General features: G+C 43.2%; 1 protein-coding gene across 2 annotated transcripts in view; it reads left to right on the top strand.

Moving 5' to 3' along the window:
* The window catches only part of arb2a (ARB2 cotranscriptional regulator A), a 172,611-nt gene that overhangs the window by 92,368 nt on the left and 55,927 nt on the right, over window positions 1–24,316 (top strand). For both annotated transcript variants that reach the window (XM_074638264.1, XM_074638266.1), the window contains one exon: window positions 20,311–20,427. In XM_074638264.1, the coding sequence (XP_074494365.1) occupies window positions 20,311–20,427 (117 nt within the window). The remainder of the gene's footprint in view (window positions 1–20,310; window positions 20,428–24,316) is intronic.

Genomic DNA, 24,316 nt, shown 5'->3' with positions numbered 1-24,316 from the left:
TTGTCAATACCAATACCAGTGAAATTACAAGATTCTCAATTCCACGATAAAAAAACAAAAGTAAAACAATAAATCCAATATACTTAGTACATTCCTTTACTGCCGTTTGCATACTGTTTTTTTTGTTAAGAAGTTGAACAGATCATAATTCCCTCTCTATTATCTATTTTATATTTCTGTGAAAACATCTCCTTCAAACAACTGTATTTATTTAAGTTTCTTACCAAAAACTACATTTTACAGGATTACATTTGAAAGCATGATGTTTTAATTTACCTTTACTGAATAGAGCCAGAACTCATCATACGAGCTAGTTAACATTAGCTGTCAGCAGCCGGTAAGCAGCACAGTCCTGCACGAAGGTAACAGCTAACGGGGAGAAAATAGGGTGTGTCCCTTGGACATGTCAATAGTGAGTTTACCGCATCCCAAATAGGGCTGCACATTTTTGAAAAAATATCTAATATTGATCATTTTGATTCTGATATTGCTATTGTGATATGATTTGCAACATTAGAGGGAATGATAATTTTACATCATTATTCTCATTTTCATTGAAAAACATATTGCAATTATTGGGTGTCATTTTTGCAGCGATCTGTACCAAACAAAGATGTTTTCTTAAGTCTGTAGAATATGATGTGTAGGCAAGAACACCTCTGCAGCACCACAATGTTTAATTTCAAATGGTTGACACTCATTTTGTCTTAAACAAATTTTGCGATTTTAAGAAATACTATATTGCGATTTCAATAAACTTTTATGAATTGTGCAGCCCTAGTCCCAAACACATTTTCTATCGTACCCGGGATGACGGGGCGCCGTTAGTCTCGAGCCCTGACAGTACCTACGGTACCTGCGGTACTGTAGAAAAAGAGTACCGTCACATTTTCAGAATTTTGTCATCGACTTAGTACCATAGTATCGGTTCTTGTGACATCCCTAATATCTATAATATCAGGGACCTGGCCCATTTAGTCTCTTTCTACAAAAAAATGTATGTCCCTATATTTTCCTACAGTTTCGGTTGCGTACATACCGCTATACCCACAACCAGCTAACTCCATGGACACTAACATTACTGTGATCACTTGACTTGTTACATTCAGTCAGTAGATTAAGACAGATGCTCCTGCAGGGCTGCTACAGCACAGAAAAGGTAGACTGTCAAGAGAGGTTGTGAGGGAAGTGATTCACCTCACGTTCAGTGTTTTAACCGCTGTTTTCCCTCAACTTTGTTTCAGGAGTACTGCAGGTATAGCTAGATAAAGCACCTATATGTTACAAAACATTTTCTTTCTTGTCTCCCTAACTTTTTGTTGTGCAGGGTTAGAAAGGTCATCCGAGACACAGCCAGCAACCAAGGGCAATTCGAGGCATCTCTTTCATGTCCACACTATTTAAAAATCTTGGGCATATACTGTATGTGTCTTGTTTTGAGCAAACTCTCCTATAGTGCGCTCAGCAGCCCAGAGGCAGACATGGAGCTGTTGCTCTTACCTTAGGCTCTGACGCAGGAGCGGTTAATACGCTTCAGGATCACTTCCATACATCTCGGTTTCCATCGTCAGTTGAAGAATCCCTCTTTGTCTGTCTCCGTATGTGTCTTTGACTGCTTTTACAGTATCTATATCTTTCTCCTACTGGTTGTCAATAGTTTGAGTACACAGCTGACTTTTTCATGACCAGTTCAGCAAGTTGCTGTCCATTATTTGCTGCCTACAGAGAGAAAAGTTATCAAGCTATCATGGATCGCCATGGTTACCTTGTCCATAATTATGTCATGCACTACTTCTAATTGGTCTGTGATAGCTTCTGATTGATACCAATTTCAGACTCCGTTATACGAGGGCATTAGTAAATGTCAGCTGTCGGTTTTGAATACTTAGTCTTATCCAGTCCTTGGTCTGACCATCGTGGTTTTAGCACACTTTCACCAGGTCGTCACGGTTACCCACTCTTCTCTTTCCTTCCTCAAAACACACGGATGTTGCCATGGTGATGTAATTGAAAATCATTACACCTCAAATAAGTATTGTTGAGATGACTATTCATAAGTCTCCTCTCACCTTTTTGTTTTTTTTTCCTCCCCAGTGAAAAGGAAGTGAAAAATCCATCTGTCCTCAGCGCATCATTGTGCAAAAGGCTCTTTTTAATCTCTCTTGTCCTGCCCCACCCACCCCCCACACCGCACCTCTTCAACACGGGGCCTTTCTTGCCACTTTGTGATATAAGAAGCCGAGCTAGTTGAAGTTCATTTGGGTTCAGTTAAATCTTGAGGGATTCATCATTACATATTTACTGGCTGAGGCTGATCTTGCTGTAAGGTTCTACCCTCGCCCCATTGATCTAGTGCGCATGTTCACTCCCGAGGTTACGGGACGTGCTTCCATTTGCATAAGGCCCTGGGCAAGGTTCTTTACACCATTGATTGGCCTGTCCATGAGCGCCCCGTGCCTTCTCACATTGATCACTTTGTTTTTTCCCGGAGACAGTGCTACTCAGAGTTCAGCTGCAGCTCCGGCGTATCAGACCTGCCGGGGGAAGAGAGACCGACAGGGAGAGAGGGAAAAAGAAAGAGCGAGCACAAGAGAGGGAAGACGTAGGAGTCAGAGGGGGGTAGATGGAAAACTTTACAGCCAATATCTTAATAATTTTGCATACTTTTCCTTTGAATTTTGACACTTAAGCTGAGAAAGTAAAACACAGTCTCACCCTGCCACCCCTGTGTCTTTGCTCCTTCAGCCTGTGTTTCCCTGAGCTAGCGGCTTTTACGGGAGTAAACACATGCATATATGCACCTAATCAGATTTACAATGAAACACACCGAACACTCAGCACACACAGACGGATATTAGCATTTTCCACTCATACCTGAATTGCCGTTAACATTGAACAGCTCTTCTCCCTTCCTGTTTATCCCCACCCTCTGCTTCAACCCTGGTCTGCTTGTATCAGCGCGCTGTAGAGAAAGCTCTCCTCTCCCCCACGCTGTCTTTCACTTTTTTTTTCCTCCTCCTCTTGCCTGTTTCCACTCTTTTACCAACACTGTCTGCCTTGTAGCTGCTCGGACAGTCTTCCCTCTCTCCACCTACTCACTCGGTCAGCGAGGATGCTGTCTTGATTTACTCAGGGTTTCCTCGTTCTCTACCTCATTTCAGCAGCAGGATTTATGCTATGCTAAAGTCAATATTATTACAAGTTTTCTCTTTTGTTCTGGAGTCAAGTTTATGACAGAGAGACCCTAATCATATTCTATATGCATCTGGTATAGTATGCTTGTGTGCTTGTATATGATATGCACAATAGTTTTTGCATATTTGTGCAGTTTTATGAAGCTTGAGGCGGTGCAGAACTAAAAGTAGGAAAGCTGTTCTTAAAGAATTTAAAGCCAGTGGTCCATATACTAATCAGTGATTATTAAATGAAGGCTTATGTGTTTTGCGTTTTGATTTGTGCCATTGCGTGCTGATCCAGCATGGCGTCAGTGGCGGGCGCAAGGCTCAGACTCCCATGATGCACCTCCTCTCTTTGTTCTGCTGTGTGAGAGCAGCGTGCGGCTTTGTCTGCCTCCCTCGTTCCTCTCGGCTCGTTGCCTCAGAGGCAACAAGGTCTCGCTCTCTTCCCTCTCCTCTCCTCCAGACCCCTCTCGCTCTTTCATTCACTCTTTAATACCCATTGGGCACTGCTGTCCACCTCTTTCGCCCCTCTCCTCTGTCGTTCGTTGTCTTTTACCTTTCTTCTTAATTCGCATCGAAACGCTCCTTTCGCTCACTCGTTTGCCACTTGCCCTTGTTTTTTAAAAATATCAAACCACTCCCTGTTACCGTTCTTTTGTGACTCTCGCACTCCCTCTACTCTCTCTTACCACTTATCTGTAAACTTACCTCTTCTCGCTTTTCTCCTTTTATCTCGTGCCCCAGTGTATATGCTCTTTACGCCTGTTCTTTGCTCTTCCTCTTTGCTTCACTTTCTTTTTTCCTCTTCCCTCTCTTAACCTCAACTTCACATCGGCCTTCATTCGTTGCCGTCTCACTCCGATCCTTCACTTGAGACTGACCTCACTTCTGTCTGTCTCCTTCACACTGCTTTTTTAAAAAACATATTTTGTCTTTTTAAACAAACGTTTCACTTATACAGCGGGAGACCACCAATGTTCCCTCCTTCTCACAGTCCCGACCTATACAGTATTGAAAATTCTATGAGGTGCTTTTTTTATTTATTTTGTGTAAAACCGTTGAACATTAATCGTTATCTGAATTTTTCATTCATTATAATCTAAAATGTGGAATTATCTGTAGAAAGCTTATTTTTTTTCTTACCTTAAAAATGCAAGATGCTCCTCATTCGTTTTCATTTTGTCACATTTAGTCACATTTCTTCTTATGCTCTTTCATTCTCGCCAATCTCTTGCATTGTGTGGTATTTCCATGCATTCACCTGCTGTGTCTGGGGTGTGTCAGCCGGTTACGACCTAGGTCACCTTCACCAGAGAAGGGAATACGAGCGCTTGACGTGAGGTTTGAATGTGGTGAAGATGACATGTTGACAGCTCAAATGAATCGCTTGTCACATGTCATTTTTCCCCCCCTCCTCCCCCACCTTGTTAATTCTTCCATAAGAATGCATACAATATACAAGAGGAATCTTGAGGACATACGGGGTTGCAGATTGTCACGCGGGCATCACTTGAATTCAACACATTCAAGACTGTGAATGGTCTCATTCTGCGGCGAAAGTAGGAAGACTAAGTCTTCGGAATTGAAAGGAAAGTGTCGTTTCTGAAAAGCTGCGAGGGAACAGCTAGGCGGATCGTGGTGCAAATGTCAGTGAACTCTAGGGTTGAAGTTTAAACCCTCTCTCCCTCCTCTGCTTCTGTTTCTCTCATTTCTTTGCTTTTTTTTCTCTTCAAACTCTGCATCTCCATCCACGCCCGCCAACCTCCTTCACTCTCTGCTCTCTGTCTTTCACTGCTTTTAAAGTTCATTGAATGCGGTGTTGGTATTCTGCGGTGTTTTTCGCCTCGCCTCCTCCAAACCCTCAGCACCAGGGTCACAGCATTCTTTTAGTGCGGTTTGTAAAGAATTTTTCAGTGTCAGTGCATCATCTGCAGAATGTGACGTTTATTTCCCCGCACTTATCTCCGGTGTTTAAAACGGAAAACATAACGACAGGATTGGTGGCAAAGGAACTTCATATTTTCTGCACTTTAAGCTTGAAATACCCCATATTGGCCATTCAGCTGATCTATACCCAGCCATATAGCCTCCGATACTTATGCAAAGCTGAGTTTGAATCCTTTATGGCGATTCTTTTTTTTTTTTTCCATGGGTGTGTTTTAGTTATGTACCTGCAGTAAAACATATTTAATTTTTTAAGCCTGGAAAGCTGACAGTGAAAAGAGATGAACTGTTTTATGTGCCATTTTAAGGCTTTATGTGCTGTGAAATACGATGGGGGTTATGAAAGAGCAAAAGGAAAGGGAGAGAGGGAGGAAGGGAGACGGGAGAGCGAGCGAGAGACTCCTGGTGTGGAGCAGCCTTTGATGTCTTAGCTGGCTTGGAGCTGAATGCGGAACTCACTGAAGGGTAGGCCTTGTTTCATGGTGGGAATATGAAGCTGGATGTGCTGTCCGAGTAAAAAAAAAAAACACACACATTTGCACAGATTTTATTCATGTTTGTGAACACATTTTTTTTATCTTTTAAGCATGAGTGTGCATTTTGCTTCCAAAGGCTTCTTGTTTGTTGTCCCAGTAAGCTATGGTTTTCATTTCTTTCCCGTCATGTCACTCATTAGTTTGTGGTTCATGTTCAGATCAGTTACCAGGCCACATTGGGTGGCTCGGTAATTCACAGCCAGCGTGTGTGTGTGTGTGTGTGTGTGTGTGTGTGTGTGTGTGTGTGTGTGTGTGTGTGTGTGTGTGTCGCTGTCTCATATATATTCTGCTTTCCTATTAGATGGCTTCACACCCGCCGATTCCTCTGGACTCCTCTGACATCGGCTTTCATGCATGGCCTGCCTGCCTCTCTCCCTTTTTCCTTCTCGCCCTCTCAATTTCTCGTTCTCTCGGCCTCGAACATTAAAAACATCTTGGTCGTGTCAAGACATCTTTTAACCCCCCCCCCCACTCCCCTCCACCACCGACCAGCTAACATGTACAATACACCCCCACCCCCCCATTGCTCCTTAACTTCCATCCCTTCTTCATCCCTCCATCCCTCTCCTTCCTTCGCCCATCTCGCTCCCTTCACCTTACTCACCCACCCCCACATATGATGTCACTTCTCCCATGAATCTTCACCTCTTGCTTCATCCCCCCCCCCCCCCTTCCTCTCTCTTCTTCCTCGCTCCCCTCCTGTATCTGTTTTTGTGTCTTTGCTCGAGGGCGATGGTTAGTTGATTTGGTCTGATTTCTCTTTGATGAAAACACTAGGGGGCACTGCCTGTCCTTTGTTACCCCTCTCTTTCCCTTAGCAGCCTTCCATGCATGTGTATTTTTGTGTGCATGTGTTTCGTCTGTGTGCCCGTGCATGTGCTCCTGTTTGTTAAAAAGCAGTCCCTTGTCTGTAATGGATGACACAGATCTGCATTCAGACAGACAGGAAGGCAGGCAGGCGGCAGGTCTCTAGTGGTCACCGGGGCTACTGCTCCGCACCCCCTCCCCTGTCCCCACTCCCACCCCCTGTTTCTGTTTGGTGAACCCAGGGGTGTAGGTTAATGAAAAGGGCTTGGACCACCGAGAGGAGCGACAGTCATCTCCCAGACACCTCTGCTCACCTCCGGCCCTCCGAGACCCTTTCTCCATGACAGGCCCCTCTCTCCCCACGTCGGCCCTCCTTCCCCTGGGTCACACCACGTCGTCTGGCTGTCCGGTGGCCGCCAAACACGGCTCGCCCAGCGCGGCATTAGACAAAAGGTAGATAAACTAAAAGAGAGAGTGGGGCATTTCCTGAGTAGATGAGAGCTTCCGTGTGTGTGAGGAAAAAGAGAATGCACGAGAGCGACTGCACTCTTTATACAAAAGGATAGGGATTTAGACACCGGTCGCATATGGGTCGGGTCAAGGAAGAGTCGGCCCCAAAATAGAGATCAGCTCCAGACACCGGAGTGGAAAGGAGGGGACGACGAGGAGAGAGGACGCAGACCTTTTGTTTGTACTCGCGACGCTCCACTTCATGTGGTCACATCAGCAGTTGTTTTCTTTTCTATACACACAATCCATACTATACAATTAGTGATCACTTCTCTCATGTATCCTTAAGTCCGCTGATGATTGTTTTTGAAGGAAACTCTGAATTATTGATTTGTTTTGGGATTTTTTTTTTTCGTCTTCTTCTTTTTGTGGTAAGCAGACAGCTGATGAGGGGTGTTTGATAGTGCTAATTGGCAGCTCCCGTCCATGCAGCGTGTGGTTGGTGGTGGGTTGGGGCTGGGCGAAGTGAAGCGCTGCTATTGTTTAGAGGTGTCAAACCCAACACAGAACAAAGAGGACGGGAGAAATGTGCTGCGCTCGCCTATCAGTGCGCTGAAAGCAGCTAAAGTACACACACACACACACACACACACACACACACGCACACACACACACACAAATATATAATATTATATATGTGTATGAATGCACATGTGTACGTCCATCCACGCACATCCACACACACATTACCTGGAGTCATACACACTCCAGCTTTCACTCACGCTGACATGTCCACACACACACACAAACACCCACTGATGCACACATGCACACTCTTAGACAAACAGCCTGAAAATGACAAGATAATCACCACATTCAAACTTACCTTCAGCTCTGGGTAAATGCCTTTTCTCTGAGATAAACTAATAAATATACTGTTTTCTTTTCAAATGTTCTCCACTGAAGGCCCTAATTACCATACGCTGACAAAGACCTGACAGAGGTGTAATAGTTAAAAAGGTAATTTGACTACAAGTAGGAGTTTGGGTGGAGAAAAGGGTCAGTGTGTTCCCCCCCACCACCACCACCCTCCTCCCCATCCGCCTCTCTCTTTAATGGTTTATTCACGCTTTTCGAGGACTTTTTTTGCATGATTGACTGACAAGGTCTTTTTCCGAAATAGCATCTTCAGTAATGAGAAATAATTGACTCCCTAATCAAAAAGAGGGTTCATGGAATCCACAAACCCAACTGTAATCTTCTGTGGCATTTCCAGCAGAATTGACAGTCCTCATAGCTTCGGGCTCTATACCACTTTGATTTAATTGCTTTTTTTTTTACAAGATTAATAATATACTTTATACTGAATTGTGTGTGTGCCCTGTATGTGCTTGTGTGTTTGTGTGTGTGTGCTCCTCACCCTTCTCTCAGGCTTTGTTTTTAATCAATAATATCACTTGAAAAGCACTTCAACTACTTTTTGTAGATTTTTACATTTAATTCATTAAGGGACTCGCCGCGGTGATTTCATTATGTACTCAAAAGTATATTGCTGTGGTTGTTGGGCACATTATTTTAATAAACTGCAGTATAAAACATTGCAAAGAATAACAAAAGAAAATTATTGCTATAATGAAGTGTTCTTATGTTTTATTCAAAATATAGTAAACAACAGCATAATAATAAAGATGATAACAAGTCATTGCTAATGTTATTTTATTTATTTTAATATCAGTGTGCAGTGTCTCATTAATTTAGATTTTTTTTTTAACTTTTTTATATATATATATATTTTTTTTTTGCTGGAATAGAACCCAAAGTTTAATTTTAGTTTTAAACTTATGACTATCTATGGAATTAAAATGTGTATTTAAAGCCAGGAGGGAAAATGTTTTGCTCTTAAATCTGGTCTGTCGGAACATCGTGATACAATTCAGATACTCAAAATGTTTTTTTTTTCTTTACCCTGCCTGTTTCAATAGCTAATTGAATTGCTTTGTATTTTCTTAAACCCTACATTAGTATTATTTTTTCTTTAATCTTTTAGTCTTACGTCTTGATTAATTTGGACATAAAAATAATAATTTAAGCGAGCGTGCCTTGAGAAAGTTTTTACATGATGGGGCAAATTAACTTGTAGCTTCCGCCAGCCTGTCCAATTTGTAATATGGCCTCAACCCCCTTCTCCCTCTCTTTCTCTTCTGACTCATCTTTCCTCTCGTTAAAAAGCTGTTTTAAATCATGGCTAGTGGCAATGAGAAGTTAATTTCAAGATTGTTATATATTTCCATTAATTTCAGTTGGCCTTCTGTAGTTTCCCCTCCTTCACTCTCTCCTTCCTTTGAGTACAGTGGGATCACAAAGCCTGTTTTTTCTTCTTTTTTTCTGGGGCTCTCTCTTTCCCCCCTTGCCCCACAGCACAGGAGGCGAGGAAATATGAAGGAGCAGAGGATGATAGCTGAAAGGAGGGACAGTCTCTTTGTCACTTTCATTAGCACTGTCTTTTACCTCTCCTCCCCTTTCCTTTCCCCCCTCTAACTTTTTTTTTTAGTCCATGAGCGTCTTCTCACTCAGAGATGGGTCGAGTGGCCCTGGAAGTTTAAACAAAACACCTCCCCTGAGAATCCAACTCCTGCAGCCCTGAAGGGACACACACACACACACATACACACCCAACACACTCGCACACACCTGATTTGCCAGTAATGTGCAGAGCAGCAGGCGCCTCCAGATTTGTTGTTTTTGTTTCGTTTTCCGTCTCTTCCTCCTCCCCCATTCACAGCTAAGGTGAAAAACAGTCCACTGAGAGATTTGGTAGATTTTGCCATTCGCAGGCTCCACCTTTCCAAAACACTTAAAGTAGCTGGACTTCTACAACAGTGATGTATTTTAAAAAAAACAAAAAAAACAAATGGGCTTTTCTCGATAACAAGAAAAGTGAAAAAAGTCACACAATAGTTCAAATTTAGCTCTACTTAAAACCTCCTCGCAACAAATTTAGAAGAACCGAGTGAACATTTCACATCGTAAGCTTGTTGAAATTTTCTCACTGCACCCCAATTTAGAAATTTTGGCTTTGGATACCGACTGTGGGCTCGGTTAGTACAAGGAATCAGTGTTTATCAGCCCCTAAGGCTGTGTGTGTCTCTGTGTGTGTGTCTCAGAAATGGACAGCAGTACCCGATGGATATTTAACACATTAGCTTTGGCAGAGCGGAGAGTGGTGTGAAAACACACTGATTTCCTAAGTGGCAATCATATCAGCCTCGCCGTCAGAGAGGCAGCAGAGAGCAAACATCTGTGTGTGCGTGTGTGTGTGTGTGTGTGTGTGTGTGTGTGTGTGTGTGTGTGTGTGTACCCAGAACATGCGAGCAAACTGTTTGTGCACATCATTTAGACATTGACTCCAGTACTGCTTTACAGTAGACTTTGTCTGGTTATTAGTGTGTGTTTGATTCACCAGGATTAAGTGAGTGTTTTTTAAAATAATGTGCGTCGTAATATTTATTTCACTTTTATTTAATATAATCGGTTTTCTTTGTCTTATTTTATACTGCTGTCTGTATTTCTTCATGTTTTATTGTATCCAATGACAGTTATATCTGATGTTCAGGCTCTTTCTACCTGGATAGAATGGATGCAGAAACAAGTTTCTACCTCTTTCCTCTCCCAGCACAGTGTTTCCGTCTTTCTGTCAGTTTCTCAGCCTCTCCATGCATGTGTCTCTCTCCGTCCGTCAGTGCTAAGCTGTCTCCTCCCTGCCAGGGTTCAGGGAGCCCTCGGTTCTCCTCGATGTCAGCATCACCCTGAGTTACGACACAAAGGTCTCAGCCTCCTCCTCCGCCCACCCCTTGTTAGGCCCTCTCGCTCGCCTCCTCCCTCCGTCAATCCCGTTCTCCCCTTCGCCCCTATCCATCCTCCGCCTCCAGCCGAGAGTCACCCATCCGAAACTATGTTAAAACAGGGTCATCCCCCGGCGTGCACTTAAAGGCTGTCCCTTTAACCTGCTCTGAAATACTTACGGCTATTATTATAGCTTATAAATCATTAAGAAAGTTTAATTATACGAAAATTTCATGGTGGAAATGTGCAAGCTGACACATGGGAAGGGGAATTTAATGGGCCAGCAAGTCCCAGCACCGTGAGGGAAAATATTGAGGTTAGGTTTCTATTTTACAGCATTGCCGGAGGGTTGGGAGACAGCGAGAAAGACAAGAAAGAAGCACTTTCAGAGTGTGAGAGAGAGAGAGAGAGGGAGAGAAAAGGCGAGTGGAGATGATGAGGCCTAGCTTGTATCCAAAGTAACTATCTCATTCTCACTCTGTAGACCAAAGCTGCTAATATGGCCAGTTGATTTGGGAATGATGAAGACGTTGCCCACCGTACCTTGTGCTGGTTTTCTTAACTAAGATGTATTCTAATTAACACAAGACTTTAATTAGTCGCCGTGCCGTAATTTCACTTCGTTAAGGAATGCCGCCTAATTAGAAATTACCATTTGGAGAATTTCTGTAATTGCCGTCGCCAAACAATATATGAACATCCCTAACTACTAATGTTACAAAACTTCCACTTTCTTAATTATGTCAATATCATTTCAATGTGAACATTATAGGGGTATTGTTGATGTAGCTCGAGCAACCCGAGCAACGGCTACCGGTCTTTTCATCGGGACAGAAATGTAAATTGATCAAACTGTTGGTAGTTAATATCATTAACACTCACCACTGTGCAGATGTTAATTAGAAATTAATTAAATTCTGTTGTGGTGACTCTAAAATATAAGATGCTGCTATACATTTGAGCATCTGCTTGGCTTATTGGGTCTGAATGATTTGAATGCAGTGCAATAAAAGAGTTGTCTGTCAAGTGAAAACCAATAGGAATGTTTCAGGGACTCATTATTATTTTATAGAATTATATATCACAAGCAGGAAGAAAAAGATTTATGTGGACAATTGTGAAGAGAGACGTATAGTAGTTTGAAGAAATAATGTAAGAAATATTGTTTATATTAGGGCTGTCAATCAATTAAAATATTTAATTGCGATTGTCCATAGTTAATCATAATTAATCGCAAATTAATCGCATATTTTTTGAAAATATACCTCAAAGGGAGATTTGTCAAGTATTTAGTACTCTTATCAACATGGGAGTGGGCAAATATGCTTGCTTTATGCAAATGTATGTATATATTTATTATTGGAAATCAATTAACAACACAAAACAATGACAAATATTGTCCAGAAACCCTCACAGGTACTGCATTTAGCATAAAGAAAAATGCTCAAATCATAACATGTCAAACTGCAGCCCAACAGACAACAACAGCCGTCAGTGTGTCAGTGTGCTGACTTGACTATGACTTGCCCCAAACTGCATGGGATTATCATAAAGTGGGCATGCCTGTAAAGGGGAGACTCGTAGGTACCCATAGAACCCATTTTTATTCATATATCTTGCCAAAATTTTGCATAACCTAAAAATCGCAAGTTGCGTTAATGCGTTAAAGAAATTAGTGGCGTTAAAACAAATTTATGTTAACGCGTTATCGTCTTAACACCAAGTAAAACTCTCCATCAACCTCGTCTTGAAGAAACTAAATCCATTTTTCAGGGAACAACAGTTGCTTTGCACCAGGCTGCTATTGTTTGTGAGCACTCCCTTATCCACAACCCCGTCCGTCCCTCCCTTATCCCCTCCCTCCATCCCTTCCCTCTCTCTCTCTCTCTCTCTCTTTCCTTCCTCCCTTCCCCGTCTTCCTCTTGTTTTCCACGCGGGCACAAGCGGGGCGCAGCGCCCGCAGCCGGCTGGTTTCCTGGCACGCCGCTCCTCATCCTCTGCCTTTTGTTTCCACCAGTGGATGACCGTTCTCCACTTCTGCTGTGTCAGTAAATATTTATTGGCCTTCCTTTTCCTCACCGCCCCCACTTGTTGGTGTCCGCTGTATATATACGCGTGTGTGTGTGTGTGTGTGTGGTTTGCATAGTTATACACACACAGAATCCTCCCCAACACGTACACAGACGCACACCACCTCCCACTACCCTGCGTCCGGCGCTGTCACTCACACAATTCAGCTCGTCACCCTTTCAAATCTCACCCTGTCTCTCCGCCCACCATCTCTCCCTCATCTTCCCTCCATCATGCATGTGGCGAACAGCCGTGACAGGAAAGAGGAAAAGAGAGGAGGAAGTTATTGCAGTTTTCTCCCAGCTCTCTCCCTCCCTCTCCCTCTCTCTACACCCTTGCCATGACCAGAGTTCATGCGCTGGAGAGTCAGAGAGGGGAAAAACCCTGTAAATGCATGTGACCTCAGTGAGCAAAACCTCTGCGCAACACCAAAAGATGCACACACACACACACACACACACACAAACCCTGTCGCTCCCTCGGGCCCTGTGGCCTCGTGCTAGAGAGGGCTTCCTTCCTGCGGTTAAGACAAAGGAAGCTGGGGACCGACGGGGGACCTGAGACCGCTGCTTCAAAGCCACAGGAAGCGCTGGTGTTGTCTCTTCCTGTGGAGGGTGTCGGAGCGTGGGGGGCCAGCTGCCTGTGTTTTCACAGCCAGGGACGAACAGGGATGAGTGTGTTTTGTGTGTGTGTGTGTGTGTGTGTGTGTGTGTTACAGGCAGTGTAGGTAGAGTAGCCGAACACGTCGCACTCCTGTCCACCTTCTATGACCTAAGATCTATTGCTAGCAACTAGGGCTGTCAATCGATTAAAATATTGAATCGTGATTAATCGCACGATTGTCCATAGTTAATTGCAAAACTGTTCAAAGTATATGTATATATTTATTATTGGAAATCAATTAACAACACAAAACAATGACAAATATTGTCAGAAACCCTCACAGGTACTGCATTTAGCATATAAAAATATACTCAAATCATAACATGGCAAACAGCTGTCAGTGTGTCAGTGTGCTGACTTGATTATAACTTGCCCCAAACTGCATGGGATTATCATAAAGTGGGCATGTATGTAAAGGGGAGACTCGTGGGTACCCATAGAACCCATTTTCATTCACATATCTTGAGGTCAGAGGTCAAGGGACCCGTTTGAAAATGGCCATGCCAGTTTTCCTTGCCAAAATTAAAGTTATTTAACCCCCCTAGTATGACATGGTTGGTCCCAATGGATTCCTTAGATTTTATAGTTTCATATGATAACACAACTTCATTCTAGCTTTAAAACTGAGCCGGCTACAACCTAAAACTCTCAAGTTGCGTTAATGCATTAAAGAAAGTAGTGGCATTAAAATGAATTTGCATTAATGCGTTAACTTTGACAGGCCTACTAGCAACATACAGTCATACCGTAGGAATAAGAGCGATAGCACGCTAGCATCATCCCTGTGGTGAATCCCGCGGTCACTGAAAGCCAAATCCAGATGAGGATCATCCACTTAACCGCTGTTTATCTTTAAGTCTATTGTCCTCATTGATTTATGATAGAAGAAAATCACTACCAGAGCATCAGTCAGCCTTTATGTTTGTTTGTCCAGCCCCTCGCCACTGTCTTCTTTGCTGACTCTACACATGCTCACAATGTGTACATGTCTGTTTGTGTTTGTGCACTCCCGTTCCAATGTTGGCGTGTAGGGATTTATGGGGGAGTATGTGTTAGCGTATCTGCGCCATGTGTTTTCCAACCTTCCGGTGTGCACCCGCATACATGTTTGTTTGTTTTGTTCTGCCCTGGCTCCTCTGATGCTCTCCTCTTACTCTCTGGCAGCAACAGGACAGTTAATCAATCAAATATTTAAGCAGTGCTTCAGTGCTCAGTGGGTAGTCCTAGATTATCTGTGGCTGTTGGCAGTGCACGGCGCAGCCACATTATAAGCCTCGTCTCTGACTGGCATCGTCACGGGGCGCTTCTCTCTCTCTCTCTCTCTCTCTCTCTCTCTCCTCCTTCCCCTTGGCCTCTGCTCAGTCTCTGCTCACTCCCACTAACTCAACATTTTGTCCTTCTTTTTCACTCATTTTCTCTCTATCCCTTGTTTTCCCCTCTCTTGTTTGCCGCTCTCTATTCGCGCTCTCTCTCCGCGTATAATTGTGGCTTTTCACATTGACTATCTGACAGTGAGCAAGGCCCCTTAAAGAGCTCTCATCTTTACGTCTTTGGCTGTTTCTCTCTTTTCTCTCGCTCCGCATTCTTTCCAGGGATAAGTCTGCCTGTCTCCCCACGGGGATCTCCATTGTGGATTACCATTCAGTTTTCTCCCAATTATCTAGTGGCTTTCGCTGCCTTTGACACATAATTATCAAAGGCCTAAATAATTGTCTTTATTATTGCCGGTGTTTAGATGTAGCGTCAGCGGAGCAGTCGCGAGCAAGGGAGCGTCACGGGGAGAGGAGAGAAATGAAGTATTTATCTCGACCAGAGATTAGCTTAGCATGCTGTTAAATGATGTCTCGTCGCTTATTTCAACTCCTCGTCCAGATAAATAAACATGATTAATATGCCCCCCCCCCCTCATCCCTCCTTCATACGCACACTTACACATACACACACACACACACACACGTCGCATATCACATTCTTCGTCAGTGGTGGAAATAAGATTATGCACAACAGAAAGTCTAGCAATTAGCTGGCTTTGTAGCAGGAGGCAGCTAAAAGCGCTAGATACTGTACTTTGCTGAGGGCCATGTGAGGGGTCAGGTACAAGATACAGGGGTAAGAGAAATGTGTGTGTGTGTGTGTGTGTGTGTGTGTGTGTGTGTGTGTGTGTTTGAGTGGCTCCAAATGCGTGCGGGATGGCTATTTCATAGAGCTCGTGAAAAACTGGATTTAGTAGAATTGTGCCAACCAGGGGGTCAGAAATCTGTGATGTTTGCGGGTCTCTATAGCAACCGGGCCGTATGCAGTGAAGTCAGAAAAGAAATGGTTTATGAGGAAGAAACAGAGACGGGGGGGGGGGGGAAGAGGGAGAAGGATTTCATAGTTCATCCAGAGTTTGAATGCGTGTTGGGTGGGGGGGGGGGTGAACTCAAGTCTGCGTCACCAGTTGTGACTCAGCTTTGTTATCACGGTTCAGAGGAATGTGAACGTGATGTGTAGCCGTGGTCATATTAAATCCAAATCACAGCGAGGGAGTGCGTTTCAAAACAGCGCGTCACAAATGCGTTAAGAAATGTCTTTTATACCTTTTGCAAAATATGAAGTCAAAATGGCCTTGATAATTTCACTGAATTACATTTCTAAGCCTGTAATGGTGCAGAAGATTATAGATCAGACTGGTGATGAGCATTTCATGAAGATGCACTAGTGGGTCAGCACGCCGCCCTTCAAGCTGAGGACTGCGGTCCAGACCCCTGCGATGGGATGCACCGTTTCTACTTGAGTTTAAGCTTCTGCTAATGTTTTAAGGACGGTGAAAGTGCACTTGCTTTAGGGATGAAGCTGACCCTGTGGTCTGATCTTCCTGTGAAGGGGGGCCAAGGGAGAAGAGAATTTTCCTCATGGGGATCAATAAAGCATTCATAAATATTCTTTCTGTCTCTCATCTGTCTTGCTTTTCCTTCTCATCCTCTCTTTTGTCCTCCTAATATACTACTTCTGATACCCATTCAGCTTCATCTTACAACCTTCTGCCTCTCTACTCCCCTTTTCTTAACATTTTTCACACGCAAGCCTCCCGCGTCCAACCCCCACCCGAAACTTTACTCTGCATATCCAGCTGCTTTCGCGTTAAAGGAAAAGGCCAGCAGAGAGGCGGCAAATGTCTCAACATCTGTGCGCTGGTTTTAGCTCAACAAGTATTTCCACATGTTTCTCTTCCCGTTTTCCCTGTCCGATACAAGACTGATCACAACAGCTGGCCTGTTTCCTTGTTAAAGCTGCAGTCTGCGGTTACATAGTGGATTAGCACATTTAGCATTCTGGATAGAGATGGCTAACTCGCAGGATAACATGGTGTAAACATTATAACATGATGAGTCATATGATGAGACAGCTTTGCATCACTTACCCACTTGGGAGCATGTGGGTATTATGGTAACTGGTTTGTGAGTTAACCATGAGTATCGGCCACCTAGCAGAAGACATTAGATTTCGCTTTTACCATGCAGCTAACCACAGTTGTCATTGTGGCTTGTAAAACACGGGACCCAGTGGTGTCAAAATCATTGTGGTTGAAGGCCACACTGCACGGAGAGCACTCTCTCCTGGAGTCATTATTTGTCAACCTATTACCCCAACTGTTACCACAGCCAAACATGTGTGTGTAGGCAATGAGAGCTGTCAGAACCAGTGATTGATATCACCACTGCTGGAAGAGATGGAGTTCTTTGGTCTTTAATCTTCGGTTGAGGCATCATCAGGAAAACAGACTTTGTTTGGTTAGAGTTGCTGATTTATTTCCCTTCCTCATTTCAGCCAGTATACAACAAGGATTTTTGAATAGCAAATCACAGAGATAATGAAAAAGTTTGTTAGAGAAGGGCAAGAGACAAAGTCGTCTTTCGTTGTGTTTCAAACCAATGAAATTCAGCGAGACATAACTTGTTTTTACCCAACAAAAAGGTCTCGTTAAAACATTTTCTCCAGTTACTTGTCTGCTTGATGAGGCGGTCTGTCTACGCAAGATTAATCATGCACTGTCTAAATACTTAAGTCCAGTATTTAAGTTCCAGACGTATCCATCCGGCTCCATCTCCAACCCGGCTTCACTCCCACTCTTTCTTTGTACATACCTTTATGTTTGTCTAACCGCTGTTTGTCATTCTCTTGCTTCACCACCAAACTGCCCCTCTGTTGAGCAGTGCTCTCATATCTGTTCATTCCAACTTGCATATGCATACATCCAAGCGTGTAACCGCACACACACACACACACACACACACACACACACACACACACACACACACACACACACACACACACACACACAATACAGCTTACTTTGGCATCAGTTGGCAAATTTATTATAGCTCAGTTACACTTTTAATATACCCGTGATATCCAGTGAACCATGTTAAGTACATTTTCCATCAAAAATAAAAAAAAATGTTGGACTCAGATGGTTTAAGGGGCATACAATAGGAGCAAGTAGAGACCTATTTCTACTTGGAAAAGTTGAAAAAATGTTGAGTTTTCTGCCCAGACTTGGGCGATGTTTTTGACTGGTTTGAAGTCTTGTGCTTAGCGTTTTCCATGGACAGTCAGTCCACTGTCTCCTGTTTCCTGGCCTCTGCTAGCGGCCCCCATACTCAGGGACTGGCCCGTTTGGCTAGTGCCAGAAAACAGGACCTTGACTGACACCTCCAGTTTTAAAAGGTTGACTTTGCTACTCCCACGGGCCCAGTTCTGCCAGAGGAAAGCTTTTCAACCAAGCGTGGATGAGGAGGGAGTACAGAGAGGAGTGTGTATCTCTGTGTGTGATTGTATGATTTTGTGTGAGCGAGCGAATGTGTCTGCGCATACATGTGCAGCGTCTGTCTTCTTTTGTTGTCTATCTCTACTTTTTTTTTCTATGCTCATGGTTGTACCTCCCCTCTCTGTCTGCTCTCTCCTCCGCCCCAGTGAAGGCGCTCCAGTGGAAGCCTTATCAGCTGTATGATGTATGAGTCCTTAGTGCCTTAATAGATTCCATTTATCTCTATACACTCCCACTTTAATTTGGCTGGGCAAAGGAGGATGTATTCAAATGCCCACCGTCATTTTGATGTAAAGCCGACGTACAGCCAATCTAGCTGGCAGTAGATGGCCAGTGTTACCCGCTGTGAATGTGTATAAGACGGGTAATTTCTCCAGCCGTAGCCCCAGTCTGAGTGTCAGACTTAGATTCATATTAACAGCAGCTTAAACCTTGTATGCCCTCCCAAACCGTAGCTTTGTACTCCCCATCTTCAGCCCTATTTTGTTTTATCACACTTGGGTTTTTATAGGACAATATTTATCCTATTCTTACATGCAAGCACCAACTAAGCCTTGATATTCCAATCCCTGCCTTAGCGTTAATGTTACCTAGATTCTCCACTGAAGTGCTTGTCTTATTCTCAAGCACAAAGCCATAAACCTCATCGCCATTTTAAGCCCTACAGAAGTCCAGTAGCTCAGGATTAGACTCAGGACTAGACTTCTCAGACTTCCTCTAGATCAATGGTTCCCAAGCGCCAAAATGGAAAATTTATACAAAAGTCTGTATATAACTATTTAAAAACATATATTTTTAGCTACTTAGTAGGCCACATTCTTTGTTTAAACACAGTTTTTATGTACAGTTGCAATACACTAATATCCTTAGTATTATACTATCTGCAGAATTAGATTCCAGTGGTGGCTGCGTAGGATTGTTTCCGACTCGTGTGATCCAAACATTTCCAATAACTCCAGTGTTGTTAAGGCCAAAAGTCAACATTTATTGAAAAAAGATAGATGTAACCATTTCCAAAATTCACAACATGTTTTTATCTAACAAAATATTCGTATTCAATTCATATTTTCTGGCGTTTAGCCATTCAAAAACAACATTATCACTGCGGTCAAAGCAGCTTTTCTTAGATACAAGTAGGAGGGCTTCAAGGAAAATAGGTTGGGAACCTCTGCTCTAGTTGACACTTAAGATGATGATTTAATGTAGTTTAAATTTGGTCTATATGGCTTTAGCTCCATGTGTAGGGGACTAGGGAATCACCAAACTTAGCGCTATTCCACAGGCCATACCCATCCCCAGCCCACGAGTTACTTTCCCAGGACCACTAAACGTGTACAATAAGTGATTGTTAACCTATTGTTGCAAGTCCTGTTCTCCTTTCTTCCCGTTTTTATCTTAAAGCAAAGCCGAGTGAAACGGCTCGTTCCCAAGGCCTGGCTGCAGTGCTCCTTGGGGTGGGACCGGCGGTGTGGGAAGTCTATTGTAGTGCGGTAACAAGTCCTTTGCGTGACATTTTCCTTGGCGTTGACATTCAGCGGGGAATAGGAAGACGGGCCCGCGGAAGCCACATTCTCTGTGACATGTGAAGGGAAAGGGTATTAAGAATGGGGACAGAGGTATTTGAACGTGCACGGGGAAGGACATTTGCACAGAACGTGACAAGGACACGCTATGCCGGAGCGGCTCTTTCATATTTCACTTTATGACATTATGCTATACACCAGGTTGAATCAGTATTCGCTGTCCAGTGGGCCAGACTATCCTGGTCCAGGGAGTAGGCTGACAGTGTATTTTAGACGGGGAATAAAATTTGTATTAGGCAAGTAGCTACTGACACAATGGGTATGTCATATTATTATTTTCTTTTCTAAAGAGGCTATCATGTGTCTTACAGCATAAGGTCTCTTTGTTGTCAAAAAACAAACAGCGTCCTCCTCAACAGTGACTGTGTCATTAACATGTCGCGAGGGTGACTAACACAAATTTGATTTGCTTTTTTTTGTGGCAGATGAATCAGAGGGAAATGCAGGTGAAGAACAGAGCGTGCGCCGTGGCTCTGACTGACTCGGCTCACAACATCTGGCTGCAGGAGACCAGCAAAGGCACACAGGACTGGATGCAGCAGGTGAATTTACCACACATTGCACAAATACACACACAGGCAAACAAAGACGCTGCAAACTGTGCAGGGGTCCATTCCTGAGCTCCCATCTCATCATGTAAATTCACCCAGCGGAGAGCTGAGGTCTCTCAGATTCTGCTCCTCTCTGATTTCTCCCCGCGCAACCCCGCTGACCTTCACAGGTACCCCTGACCAACAGCTAGATTTAGAAGTCATAGAGAACCATTGTTTGCATGTTTTCCCTCGCTGTCTTTTTTTTTTTTTTTTTTTTTAAACCAGCTCCCACTTTTTCTTCCTGGGTGCATGTCAATGAATAACTAAGACAGTCAACCCTCGCTGGTGCGTGTGTATGCGACCGGGCATGCATATGTGCATGCATGCGTGTGTTTATGGGCAAGCGTGTGAGATAGAATGCACGTGCACATGTGCATTTGTGTTAGCTTCATTTTAGCACTTGCCCTTTCTGGTGTGACCTCTGCGCCATACGCAGCACCTGGGCTCACTCAGTATGCACATACAGATGAGGACCATCCAAGACCAGACCTGCTTGAGAGCCGGAGATGCAAATGTCATGCACACACACACATACACACACACACACACACACACACACACACACACACACACACACACACACACACACACACACACACACACACACACACACCCTACTTTTTTTTGAATTACATCCTCTTTTATATCCCTTGCCTTTTGTTTTTGGCTATTTCTGTCATCTCCCATTTTGCGTGTGTTACTTGTTGGTGAATGTGTAAGTACGTTAGTTTGAGTGGTGGGGATTCAAGGTTGCACCGGCCCCCTTCTCCTTGTCTGGCACTTCCTATTTTTTGATTCATCTAAGGGATGTTCGGGACACAGCATAATTGGAATGTTAAGTGATTTTCTATTTGTGATGATTACCCGGAACAATAAATCTGAAATAACCTTCTTTGTCCAGTCGGAGTAAGGGGACGGGCGAGTATTCACTCTCTCTCGTACTCATTAACCCACGCTCCTTTTTTTGGCTGAGAGGAGGAGCCCGCCTAATTAAAGTGAATTTTTCAAGAGAGAAACAGTAACGCACCTACGTATACCCTTCTCCATGACTACGTTTACATGGACAATATATTCTGTTTTTTGCCCTTATTCTGAAAAAGACAATATCCCTACTAAACTGTTCACATGGCTAATGAAAATGAATATACCATTCATATTCCAGTTTACATGCAGCCGTGCATACTCCGATTAACGTAACCGGTGGCAGACTTGTTCGACCGTGCAAACACAGCTTCCTTCTTTCATTCCTTCAACCACCTTCTTGAAAAGGTCGGTGTTGCGATATTTGCGCATATCCAAAGACCTGTTGATATCCATGTCTTTAATAATGCTTAAAAGAGGGTGTGTTTCTCCTCCAGACCAGAAATGTGGGCTTTTCTTTTGGGCATGCATCTCTGTAAACTGTCGGCTAGTTGGTTTGCGTACAACGTTTGTGTCGCAAACTGCTGTAAAAACCCTAATTGAGACTCATATTCCATATGTGCTGTATACCTGTCCAATGAATGCTTCTAAAACCTGAATAATATCAGCATAACCCACATGTGTTAATCAGAAAATGCTCCATTGGAATACGGCATAATTCAGAGTATCCAAACGGAATATGCTGTTTACATGACCCGTATCAAATTCAGAATATTGCCATATTCCGAATAATAGTGTGCATGTAAACATAGCTAATGACACAACAAAAAGCTAATAGATATTACATACAACTTGTCCTTACATTCTTCAGTTTTGGGCTCACTATTCTAAACAAATACTCATTACTTGTTGCTAATTTCAAAGAAATGTTTATACTCTATGTATTTCTCTCAGGGGCCGTTAAAAATCCTTATGTAAATCATTACATCCATTTTATTTAAAAACAACAACAAAAATGTTTTATCTTCTGTAACTCGAATTAACTTTAACTGAATTATCAGGAAAGTAAACAGTGCGGATGCCTTTTATTCTTGCCATCTGAAAAAAAATGGGTGCTCAGTATTTTTGTCTCTGATAATTTGGTGTCAGATGAAGACAAGTATTAATGATAAATAGGCCACACGATACTATATTATCAATCGATACTTAAGTTACAATACGATCTTATTGCGATTTTAAACATTTTACGATATGCTGAGTATTGCGATAAGATATATTGCGGTTTATTACCTTTTTTCAACTGCAAACTATGCAGTTTATCAACATCTGTTTTATCTAATAACATGCAGTTTTCACTCTGTTCATCTCAGAGTTTTCATTCACACATATTGAGGTCAGAGGTCAAGGGACCCATTTGAAAATGGCCATGCCAGTTTTTCCTCGCCAAAATTGAGTGTAACTTTGGAGTGTTATTTAGCATTTTTCCCGACAAGTTAACATGACATAGTTGGTACCAAACCTTAGGTTTTCTAGTTTCATATGATACCAGTATCTTCACTCTAGCTTTAAGTCTTAGCCCGCTACAACCCCTGATAGACAGAGTAGCGGCTGGGCCCGGTTTGTTAAGAGGTTAATAGTATATATAATAAAAGATCAATACTTGTCGTCTGTGCGTCGATACAATATTGCCAAACAAAATATCGCGATACTATGCTGTATCGACTTTACCCTCATCCCTAATATATACTGTAGATCCCTGCTGGGATATATACATTATTTTTGGACATAATATACAAAAATAATGTCTTATTTTCAAAACTTCAATTGTGTTACTCAAATTCAGTACTTCATCACATCCCTGGCTTCTGGGCATGGATGGCAGTGCTAGTTAACAAGCCCCGGGTCAGCATGAGGATTGAGGTGAATCCAAAATCTAATCTGTCTCCAGTCATTTACATTAGAAACCAACGCTGTGTATGTGCAGCGGTTCCACCAAAAGGTCAGAGTCCCTTTGTGTTCCACCCAATATGCTAATGATCTATGGCTTTCTATCTTTGGCTCAGTTTCCTGATGTTTGGCTTTGGATGATCACACAAGAATATACAAGTGCCTGCAGCTGTGAGTGCAGTGCAAAACATAGACACACAAGCACACACAGACCCCGACTGTAGATGTATTTAAAGTTCCTTTTTTAACATCTCTATATACATCTGTATCAATGACCCATACACAGCTGGATCTTGAACATAAACAACACAAGGCATACACAACAGAAAAGCCCAGAAGATGCTGCACTTCACAGAGAGCAGCTAGAAGTGAACCTGTATAATGCCCTGGGTGGTGCATAAATGTGGGTGACCGTACGAGTGGGTGCATGCGAGGTCGGGGCACCCCAGCAGTGCACTGCTCTGTTCTCCTCGGACAAAGATAATTCCCTCCCTCCGGGGTTCAAGAGGTCACTGGATGGTGGGATGGAGCGATGAGAAGAGGAGAGTAAAAAGAGAGGAGATGGGATTTAGAGATCAGCGCCTGCTGCGCCAGGTTATATAGACCAAATGGGTCAGACGAGGGGCACCTGACGTCACCGCCAGGAGACAAAATACAGAGTGAAGGTGAGTAAAAAAGAAGGAAATAAGCAGAGGCAGAAAGACTCCATCCATTGACTGAGACAGAAAGAAATAAAGTATGAGAAACGTTCAATTATTTAGATCCCGTTGACTGCGGGCGAGAAAGCACAGGTTAGAGCTGTGGGAAGGAAAAACAAAAAGACAGGTAGGATATGAATGGAGTGAATACAGATGGAGGAGAGGAGATGAAGAGATGTATGTGGAGATAGATGAGTAGCACAGCGAGGAGAAGTGAGTGAGAGAGAGAGAGAGAGAGAGAGAGAGAAATGCGAATGATGGTGTACAGCTGGCAGCCTGTCACAGTCTCCAAGGTGTCTCCTGTCACTGTGCTGGCCTGCTGTCACACTCTA

The sequence above is a fragment of the Sebastes fasciatus genome, chromosome 6 (genome assembly GCF_043250625.1).
Source record: "Sebastes fasciatus isolate fSebFas1 chromosome 6, fSebFas1.pri, whole genome shotgun sequence".
NCBI classification, from domain to species: Eukaryota; Metazoa; Chordata; class Actinopteri; order Perciformes; family Sebastidae; genus Sebastes; species Sebastes fasciatus.
This window is presented reverse-complemented; position numbering and strand designations above follow the sequence as displayed.